The 11443-nt window shown below is 39.7% G+C and overlaps 1 protein-coding gene across 2 annotated transcripts in view; it reads left to right on the top strand.

The window, feature by feature from the left end:
* The window catches only part of dym (dymeclin), a 52001-nt gene that overhangs the window by 8124 nt on the left and 32434 nt on the right, over nucleotides 1-11443 (top strand). For both annotated transcript variants that reach the window (XM_034896906.1, XM_034896905.1), the window contains exons 7-10: nucleotides 2002-2127; nucleotides 4267-4403; nucleotides 10309-10494; nucleotides 10615-10793. In XM_034896906.1, coding sequence (XP_034752797.1) covers nucleotides 2002-2127; nucleotides 4267-4403; nucleotides 10309-10494; nucleotides 10615-10793 — 628 coding nt within the window. The remainder of the gene's footprint in view (nucleotides 1-2001; nucleotides 2128-4266; nucleotides 4404-10308; nucleotides 10495-10614; nucleotides 10794-11443) is intronic.

The raw sequence follows: 11443 nt of genomic DNA, 5'->3' as shown, positions 1-11443 counted from the left end.
ATATATATATATATATATATATATGTATGCATGCTCTTGCATACACAAAAAAAGCAACGCTGTAAAGTGACATTTTAGCTCTCCACACAGCGGGTTTTCTACAGTAATGTCACCGTGCCAATTGTTCAAGATCACTTGTTTGACATCATATTATCAGCTTAATATTCACATGAAAATATCCAGTATTGGCGATTTTTTTGGTCCAGTTTCTTAGCCCAGCCCCTATTTAGTTTGCGTCTCTTGTTTTTATTCATGATGATGATGATGTTAGTCATTTAGCAGTTTAATGAAAGGTAGTTTTGGAAAAGTTTGGATGTGTAACTCCTTCTTTAAGTGCTTAGACTGGCTCATCCGCTCCTCAATTCACTAACCAAGAGAAGCTGAAATCCATTGAGTTCAAACTAAGAAGAAGGTTAGGCTTGGACGTCCATGTGTTTTACTTCCAGAGTCTTCAGCCAGACTGATGTGCTGGAACTCTGAGCTGGCAACATGATGATGAATAAAGGGACAAAAGAAATATAAAGGGACATGACAAAGAGATGTTTCTTGTTTTGGAAGAAGAGAAAAGGCTTGAAATGAAAGTTGGATTAGGAGCAGTGCTAATGAGTGGAGAGGAGGGAACATAATTTGAAAAGTAAAAAAAGGAGTCATCCTTTACTCCCCATGGGCTGCTTGCCCGCTAACACCCTCTGCTTTAATGAGTTATAGTATGAATATATTTCAGTGTGTTTACTCATTAACGCTCCTGCCTGCCACTCAGTCCATCACAGAACAACAAGGATATACAGTCCGTACGTCTCTGTGGACAAAATCTTCCTCTGCCGTGTCAAAATAAGTTCACAGAAACATGACTGACAATTGCTATTTCCTTGACGCAGCATCTTCTACTCTTCCTCTCTTTCCTTTTTTGTCTGTGTTGTGTCATTTTAATCCCCTTCTCTTTGTCAACCCGTCTACTTTCTCTCTCTCCTTCTCTTCGGTTGTCTCCGGACATCAAACGCTGGCTCTTGTGTAAATGCGTTCAGCATTCCAACACTATTCATTGTTCCAAGCCTCAAGACTTCTACCTGTTTTTCTTCCCTCCACCACTTTGTGGCTGTCGGCCCATTTCCTCTGTACGTGCTTGTAGTTTGGATGGAAATCTTAGTTCCCACAACAACCATTACAGACTTTTGACTTCATTTCACAGGAAAGATGGATGTCAATAGTTTGTATGATTTGTTTTTTTCCCCCGGGTAGGCAGTTGATGCATATTGACACTTTAATCAGAGTTAGTCCTTGTTGTAACATACCGTTAATAGTAATTTTTTAAATCAAAATGTCAAAACTTCTCTGGCTCTAGCTTATCAAATGTGAATATTTTTCTTTTTCTGCTCTATCATAATATATTAAATATCTTTGGGTTGTTCGGATAAAACAAGCTCAACTTGGGTTTTGTGAATTTTACAATACTTACGAAAATAAATGAGATTAAGCAATAATAAAAATATTAATTGAAGCACTAAACGTGATATTTGTGTGCATCTGTGTACATACACAAGTGATACTCTGTCAGTGTAAGATGTCAATCACAATGACTGTGTGAAAGTGAAGAGAAAAGCCATAGCCCTGTGTGAACGAGTGTAGGTGTCAGGAAGCAGGTAACAGTTAAGTTTAGGAAACATGCTTCAATGGAAGGATACTCCTATGTGGTGGGGCCACTTTTCTCTTTGGAATCACATTGTCTTTTGTACCTCGTTTAGAATGTGATATAAGTGTAAACAAAATTGCAGATTAGATATAGTTTGTCACAATTGAAAATAACCTGCTTCCCAAAATGCAATGACTCTGTAATAACTAATGGAACAAATAGACCTATGACAGGCTTGCGTAGATATCAGAAATTGTTATCCGTTTGCTTTTTGTCTTCTTTTGTATTGTCTTCATACCTTTTATTTTATTTATAATATAAGAGAATAATGTATTCACATTAACTCAACATGCATCTGTCTTTTCCTGTAGTGACATCACCTACAGCATCCTGTTTGAAGCAGTGACCACGCTGGTGGTATTCTTCTCCTACCAACTCTTCCACAAAGACATCCTCCGGGATGGATTAATCTACCAGCACATTATGAAGGGACGATGGTGAGAAAACATACACACAGTTTGTACTCCACTGAAGACTGCCAATATCTTAAATCACCAAACAGTAACTATTAAAACTACATGGCTAAACATAACCCTTATCTTAATCAAGACCTCAACACTAACCCCCAAAAAACCCAAAACTAAATGTAAATTAAACACACAAGGGTGGAATAATTTTCTAAAATGTCCACGAGTTTGTCTCACTTTACCTCTGTAACTGGGTCGTCCACAATCTGTCGACGACTTTTTTTTGAACGCAGGCCCAGATCATTTTGGATCTCATCCAATCCAATATGGCACCGTCTGATCCAGCCTACTGTTCATCTATCCAGACTCTGATACTCTTTGTGCTTCCAGACAATCTCATCCTGTCCAAACAATGTCTTCATGTGTCATTCAATTGGTACTAAAGGGGGGAAAAGAAACAAATCTAGTCAACCAAGACCTTTGTGTCCACTGTGACCTTTCAGTCAATCTCTTTTGCTGGAAAAAAACTGAGTCTTTTTTTTTTTTTATGATAATAACCAGAAACTTTAAAATGCAACAATGAAAATGTGGAGATAGAGTAACTGCTGCTTATGTTTTACTTTTTTTAACATTTAGCCTAATAAAAGTAAAATCAATGCTTGAGCTGCACTTGGTAATAAGTGCTTTAACACTGAATGCATTTAGATGTAGAGTAGTGTAATTTTAGATGAGTGGACAAGGGATGATGGATGGTTTACTTTTACACAGCATAAGACCCAAATGAGAGCATTTGGTCTGAATTGCCACTGAGCTAGAGAAAGGCTTCCAAGTAGCAACTGTTGGCAAAACAGATCTAAAATAGTTTTGCTATTTGATCAGTTGGGAAAGCAAGGTGTGTGTGTGTGTGTGTGTGTGTGTGTGTCTCTGTCCTTAAAAAACAAAAATGTGATATTGTACACCGCCAATTACATGCATTGCATCTTACTCATTGGGAGAGAGTTGATGTGATCAGCAAAGAGTTGAGTCTGAAATTGAAACCTGATATGGACACCTGTGGACTGAGAATAGGATCTCAGTCTGTCTGTCTGTACACACAAAACACACACCTGCGTGTACATGTTAGAACATGTCAACCACTATCATTATTGACAGATAATTAGGTTGCTTTCACACTTTGGCTGTTTGGTCCGTTTAAAACCAACCCTGGAGCCTTTTGTCAGGTAGTCCGGTTTGTTTGGGGTGGTGTGAAAGCTCATTTGAACTCGTGTGCAAATCAAACAAACAAACTCTGTTCCAATTATGAACGGCGATCTCGGTTCACTTCTAAGCGAACTAGAGTTGGGTTCATTTTAGGTGATAAAGCAATCAGACCCAAATACGGGGAGTGAACTAAAACAGTGCATTTACTAGCCTGCAATTTCAACCTTGCACACAATTTCCAGGATAATGTATGATTTAAGGGATGGGAACTTTCAGATCCATAAACTATTCTGAGCATACATTGCTGGTCGTCTGTGGGACAACACATCATCATCCCTCTCTCATCAGGGCCGCCCAGTCCTCTGCTTACATTGTTTGCCTTCTAACCGGAAACAAACCCCAAGATGTTTCTAATTTGATCTTGCTCTATTATTTCTAAGACCAGAAGTGTTGGCAAGTTTCACTCCGATATTCTGTCCAATAAACAAGTGACCATTTCCACCATGTGACATTTGTTTACATTTGGTGCGTTTGCCAATGTGCAGTGTGAAAGTTAACCGAACCAATGCAAAAAGTGCATGCATCCAAACTATTGGTGTAAAGGCGCACTTAGTCAGAGTTGGCAAATGAGCCAAACCATTTTTTCTTTCAAGGTTTAATAAATGGAAATACTTGAAAAGATTGGGTTGTGTTCATATTCTTAATTAGGTTATATACAGTGGAATGTAGTTTATTTTTCTGTTGAGCAGGTGAGGAACATACTTTAAGGCCACAGGACTAGAATAACCTCTGGGCTTATATTTGAACAAAAAATAGCATTTTCAGTGTTCTATAGACACTCACATAATTCCTGAAATGATGGAAAGCCTCAAATAATATACCTCTTCCAAAGAAAGTGTGCCCCCAATGTTTCCTGGTTTTCAGCTGTCTTTTTAAACCTCTCTCTCCATTTGTGTCTCTTATCCCCAGTTTGTCTTTAACCAGTCGACTGGTGAAGACCCTGCTCTATAATTTCATCAGGCAGGAGAAATGTCCACCTCCAACCCACATCTTTGAGCCAAAAGTGGAAGGAGGGCTGCTTTACGGCCTGGCGTCAGGGGTGGCAAGTACGAGTACACACATTTACACACAAATAAAACCAATTTAATCAAAAGAGCAAATGGACTGTAATGGACATCTTGCATGCAGGCAATATGGGTTTTCTTCCAAACTATGTGGCTTACATCAGTGGTTATGACCTTGATGTGGACATGATTGGTAAGCTGTTTAATTTTTGAATGATTTTTCCTTTTTAAGATTGTTTCTTTAGCAAGTGTTTTTTTAGGGGGCTTTCAAGGCTTGAAACTATCCAGTATTTCAAAAGAAAATAGGACAAAGTCAAGAAAATATTGTGTAACAGAAATAAACGCTCTTCATTATTATACTATTCATTATTTAGAGACCCCTTAGATTTATTATGGAGCCCCTACATCTTTCCTTACGTCTTTGTCATTATTCAGTTGTGTTGCTTGTTGTAAGGATGTTGCTACATCTCCACACATCAAAACGAAGCTGGTGAGTAGAAACATCAGAAATTATAGGAGTGATGGTGAAATTACAAAAATAAGAGCCAGACAGTTAAAAAAAGAAAGAATTGAGTGTGAGGTTTTTCCTTCGAGCCAGCAAGTGAGAAAACGTATTAATCTGAGAAATGAAAGTGCGAGCCATGCTGAAAGCGGGTCTGTGTCTATGTCTGTGTGTGTGTGTGTGTGTGTGTGTGTGTGTGTGTGTGTCTATGTGAGGGAGAGATGCATGTTAGTGTGAGAATAGGGCTGGGTTTCCTCCACAGATAAATGCACATTGTCGTTTGTTGGTGGCAGATTCCTATCAGTGAGCCATTGCATTCAACCCAGCCTGTCTGTGGCCAGTGATCGGCCCAATGAGTTATGGTGCCCTGTTCTGTAATCCCCTAGAGCCTGTCTGTCTGCAGCCGCCTCCCTTATACACACACGCACAGACCAACAAAGACACAAGTGCTCTTATACTTGGAGCTCAGAAACAACACTTGTTTTCTTTCTCTGTCTCGTACATGCACACAGTCATCAGGGATTGGCAGAGTGTACATTTTAATTTGAATGTTAAAAATGGGTGTATACACGGGTGTTCTTCTATAGTAACAGTACGTATCAGTAGAATTATTTTAACTATGCAGCATGAGCAAATATTCAGCCAGTTAAAAGGGAGCTGCACCAATTTTTTACACCTTAAGGTCTATTTACTAGTCATGGTCAGTATAGCACAGGCGGTGACATGCTTTTTATTGAAGTCATGTTTCTCACATTAGTAACATGTAAAATAAGTTAAATAGTTAAACATGCCTACACACTCACACTCTGGGTTGTCCCCCAAAACAAGCACTGGTCACTTGCAAAGAAAGTTGTACTTGACTTCCGTCGCCATGGTAATGTGTGGGTGGAAAGGATGTCTCTCCTGTCTTGCTTTTAAACGCTCTGCTGTCTAAATCTGAGCAATAGTCTGCAGGGGGATTATCACCCAGACTGGGGACCTTTTGGCTTCCTCGCCTCCTAAACTCCACTGTACTCTGTTCTACTTGTCTTACTTGTACTGTACTGGTCTCCACTCTGTTTGTCTCTTCTCTACTCTTCTGTTCTACTTGTTTTAACTGTACTGTACTCTGCTCTACTCTATTCAACTTGACCCTTAGTTACTCTATTCTAGTCTCCTCTCTTCTCCACGACTCAACTCTATTTAACTTTAGTGGACACTCTTTATTTAACTTGACTTCACTTGACTGTATTCTACTCTCCTCTACACTGCAATCTACTCTATTCAAATTGACTCAACTTGGCTCTTACTTACTCTATTCTAGTCTCCTATATTCTCCACTCTTCTACTGTACTTTATTTCACTCCACTCTCCTTTACTTTACTTTACTTTACTCTACACTCGCCTCTTCTCAATTAAACTTGACTTGACTCTACTTAACGCTTACATTCTCTATTCTACTTTACAGTATTACACTCTATTCCTTTATTCCACTGAACACAGCTCTGCTCTCCTCTATTTGACTTGACTCTTACGTTGTCTATTTTATTCTCCTCTATTCTTCTCTCCACTACTCCTCTTTACTTTATTCTTCTCACCTCTCATCCATTTTCTTCTATTCTGCTCTACTCTATGCTACGCTCCTTTTTTGTGTTTGTACGCAGTAACTTTGTCTCACATACACACACAATACTATTTGAGTCACCCGTCTGCCTAAAACCAGACACACATGAAGATAATTCCTTTGCAATCATCATGTTTTTACATTGCTGTCGTGGAGAAGCTAGGCATCTGCTTCTCGTATAGTCCAAGGGCAGTGGTCCCAATCTACTCTATTGATAACTGGAGACTGCTCCATAAACACAGACACCTTTTTAGATCTACATTTAAGTCTGTGAGGTCCTCATTAGTTTAGCACACTTAACAGAAAACATGCTGGTCACCATGGGTTTACGTTTTAGCCCTAGTTTTTTATTATGATTCTGATAAATCCTTCCAAGTCTGTGGAATGTTTTCATTTGTTATGTCTTTGTCAGATTGCTTTTGGATTGGGTTTGGATGAATGTGCTTTGAGCATATATTTTCATTTGTGTGAGATTATCAGAGTAGTGTGTTTGTTTATTGTCTGTACAGCATGTTTTCCCATGTGCATTTTTGGATAATCGTGTTTGTGTGTGCGTGTGCACGCGCTTGGCCAAGGCATTGGCTTGAAGCCCTGATGTCATATTTCATTCAGTGTTATGCAAGTAAATAAGTAAGTAGCACATTCTGTCTGTCTTTGTTCATCAGACGTTAGCATCTCTGTCTGCACTGAAGGGTTTTATCTCTGCTGTAACACATTTCCCACCTCAGTTCCCTACTCTGCACAATAGTATATGTTGCATGTAGCAGAGAGTAAAATGGAAAAACAGAACAGAGATTTTGTCTCTTTTGGTGATGTCTATATATACTGGTGAGTTATTATATCATTTTAGTGGTGTGCTGCTTGGTCTGTCACCCCACCACTTTGGTCCAGACTGAAATATATCAACAACTTTTGAACAAACTACTGGGTTGCCATGACATTTCTATGGATATTTATGGTGCAAAGCGTGCGTGCGTGCGTGCGTGCGTGCGTGCGTGCGTGCGTGCGTGCGTGCGTGCGTGCGTGTGTGTCACAGTAGGATGCCTTCACTGCCCCCAAGTCCAGATTCTGTTTTCAGTGTGCCAGACTGTATGTCGTGTATGACCTTCTCTTTTCCTCGCTTTCCCCTTCCCTTTCCTCCTCTTCATGTCCTCCTCCTCTTTTTCCACTGGGCGGCTGGCCAGAGCAGGCCTAAGCAGTATAGCATTATTGGGTTTATGTGGTGGGCAAGCAGACAGGCTGAGGGAACCGAGCCAGACGGATAACAAACAGCACCCACTAAGGTAAAATAGGTGGTGGTGGGTGTGGTGGGACACTGTTGGTCTAGTCACTGTGGTGCCAGTGATGAGATGAACTTGGCCCTCTCTATCAAGATCTCGTTTTCTCTTACACTTCTCTTTCTGATCTATAGAAGGACAGAAGAGTATGTGAGAGTTGTGTTTGGAGAGAGGGAGAGACAGTCTGATGAATCACTAAATTATGACTTAATGACATTACTCTAACGTTAAGGAGACTGTGTGCAAATTCGGTCAGATACATTTATCTGCTCTTCCAACCTTTGCCACTAGATGGCAACACATCTACTCAGCTTCTCCTTAAATTCAGTAGCTTCAGTAGTCTCTCACTAGTGCTTGATTCATGCCTTCTGTGTGGCTAGACGTGGAGGAGCCAGTGGCTGTCATCTGTGTACCTTGGTGTTCATGCTTCCCGTGCTTGTCATGACGCCTGAAAGCACCAGCACTTCTGCAGCTCTGTAGGAAATTCATCTCCCTATCACTCCCCTAACAAGAAAAACGAACCCAACTCCAGTTGGCCAGCAGTTCCAGTTTCTCTTTGTTTTGTGGCGCCGTCTATGTTGTTTCAAATTTCAGGTGCTGCAAACGATCGTGCGTGACTCCATTGTGCCCATTTTGGCCTTGATTGCATCAGTCTGACTGCACATACTCTTTTGCATTCATTTCACTATGAAGCATAAATCAGCTATGAGGCTGAAGAGCTCTAGGTTGTAAAAATACAAAAAATTGCATGTGTAAAAGGTTAGTGTAAAACTAAAAAGGTTGTCATACACAACCAGACTGCTTTCGGTTACTGGGTCCTGCACATTTCCATCTACTTATCTGTTGTACTGAAACGGAGAACTGCAAGTCTCAGTCCAGCCTTGAAATATTTTTTCCTGTAAATAATCAATGTAAAACAAATATAAAAAAGTGTAATGAATGTAACACACATTGGAAAAAATGTGCAAACCAACCAGAAATAAGTCATATAAAATCAGACACTAAAGAAATGAAGAAATTTTAAGAAAGGCAACATCAAAAAGAAAGGTCTTCAGCCTTCACTTAAAAGAACAGAGTTACAGCAGATCTGCAGTTTTCTGGAAGATATGAGGAGCAAAAAAACAGAACGCTGCTTCCCCCTGTTAAGTTCTGACTCTGGTGACAGAAAGCAGACCTGTCCCAGATGACCTGAGAGGTCTGGGGGGTTTGTATTGTAGTAGCAGATCAGAAATATATTTTGGCTTTAAACCATTTAATGATTTATAAACTAGCAAAAGTACTTTGAAATCAATTCTTTTAGGTACAGGAAGCCAGTGTACAGACTTCAGAACTGGAGTGATTTAGTCCACTCTCTTGGTCATAGTGAGGACTTGAGCTGCTGCGTTCGAATCAGCTGCAGCTGTCTGATTGATTGATTTTTTTGTTTTTGTTTTTTTTTTTGGGGGGGGGACCAAAAAATACATTGTTGCAGTAGTCAAGTCTACTGAAGATGAAAACAGTTTTTATGTTTTACGTAAGTCCTTTACCCTTGATATATTCTTAAGGTGATAATAGGCTGACTTTGTAATTGTCTTAATGTGGCTTTTAAAATTAAGGTCAGAGTCCATGACTACACCAAGATTTCTGGCTTTGTCTGTTTTTAACAATGTTGTTTAAAGCTGAGCACAGACTTTCAATCATTCCTCTTTTGCTCCAGAAACAACCACCTCAGTTTTTTCTTCATTTAATTTCAGAAAGTTCTGGCACATCCAGACGTTAAGTTGTTCAATGCCCTTAGTGAGTTTTTGCAGTGGACTATAGTCCCCTTTGCGATAAAGTTATGTACATTTTTGTGTCGTCCGCATAACTATTGTAACTTATTTTGTTGTTCTCCATAATCTGAGCCAGTGGAAGCATGTAGATGTTAAACAGAAGAGGCCCCAGAATGGAGCCTTTGGGAACTCCGCACGTCATATTTGTATGCTCAGATGCATAATTAGATATTGACACAAAGTAGTCCCTATTCTTTAAGTAGGATTCAAACCAGTTTAGTACTGAGCCAGAAAGGCCAACCCAGTTTTCCAATTGGTAATTAAAGGTAATGTGTCATGGTCAACCGTGTCAAATGCAGCACTGAGATCAAGTAATACTAAGACTTGCCACTATCTGTGTTAACATGGATGTCATTAAAGACTTAAAGAGCCGTCTCAGTGCTGTGGTGTGGTTGTTGTGGAAAAAACGCTTTTTCAATGATTTTACTGAAAGACGGAAGGTTTGATATCGGCCTATAGTTGCTCATTAGTGATGCGTCTAGATTGTTCTTTTGTTCTTCTCTAGATTGTGTGGCTTGATTATTGCAGTTTCCAGGGCCTGTGGAAGGATACCTGAAAGAAGAGACATGTTCAGAATCTGTAGAAGATCAGATGTTGTATAATGTCCTCTAGGCTGTTATGGATGATCGTATGAAATTCTGTCATATTGGAAGTAGTTTTTTATATAAACATTAATAATAATAATAATAATAATAATAATTACAGTTTTTTTTTTATCTGTGTAATATTTGTGTGTTTGTTTGTCCATCTCCAGGTGGGCTGTGGAGTGTCTTTACGTTGGGTGGAGCTGGCAGCAAAGCCGGCATAGACCAGGAACACAACCCCTTACCTTTGTCCAATCAGAGCCTTCTGTTACTGCTGGTCCTAGCCAATTTGACAGACGGGCCTGACTGGCCCAACCCTTACCGCCAAGCTATTACTTGTTTCAGAAACACACAAGGTAATGTTTTTGTTTTATTTTTACCCATTGTACATATTTCATAGTTGTTCATGTGTTTGCCATGTATCAGAGGGTAGTGATGTAATAAAATAATACTCTTGATAATATTTACCCATCTAGACACATCATCGCTGTCCGTGGAGCAACCTCACACTTTCCAAATCAATTTCAACAGTCTGTACACAGCTTTGTGTGAGCAGCAACGCTCTGATCAGGCCACACTTCTACTGTACACCCTCCTTCACCAGAACACCAACATGAGGACATACATGCTCTCCAGAACCGATATGGACAATCTGGTGGGTGGAATCACTATGAAGACAATTGTTAATCTACACACATGCACACACATTCATTATTCCTGTCTTGGTCTGATATTTTGTTGTGTAGTTTATTGACAAGGCAAAACACATTATGCAATCCTTCCTTACACACATGGGTATTGCCATGAAATGGTTGCATCTGGGACCAATGCTACGGCTCGGTAAACAGTGAGAATGTATGTAGTGGCAGCTGGTGCTATTTTGTCCCTGTGGGACAGTGCCAGTTATTCCTTACAGCAGAGTGAATGTACTGAGGCAGTTTAGTGAATGAAAATCAATCTTTTGCTCAGCATGTCAGATGGTATCACATGTGAACATGGTAGACAATAACATGTGAGGCTCTTTCACACAGTGTAACACTTAATAATTTGGTTTTATTGAAAGGAGTGGATGTAGGAGTTAAAGTCCTGTATATTGTTTAGCCTTTGTACAAGGTTTAAAAAGACTTTGGCATCTCAACTAAAAGCCAAATGTGCAGGAAATTACTTTAATCTACAATCAAATTTTGAAACTGCAGTATGTCAGTTTGACCTTTCTGTGTTTTAATAAAATGTCATCATTTGTGTGTGTGTGTGTGTGTGTGTGTGTGTGTGTGTGTGTGTGTGTGTGTGTGTGTGTGTGTGTGT

This window comes from Etheostoma cragini, chromosome 16 (genome assembly GCF_013103735.1).
Source record: "Etheostoma cragini isolate CJK2018 chromosome 16, CSU_Ecrag_1.0, whole genome shotgun sequence".
NCBI lineage: Eukaryota > Metazoa > Chordata > Actinopteri > Perciformes > Percidae > Etheostoma > Etheostoma cragini.
This window is presented reverse-complemented; position numbering and strand designations above follow the sequence as displayed.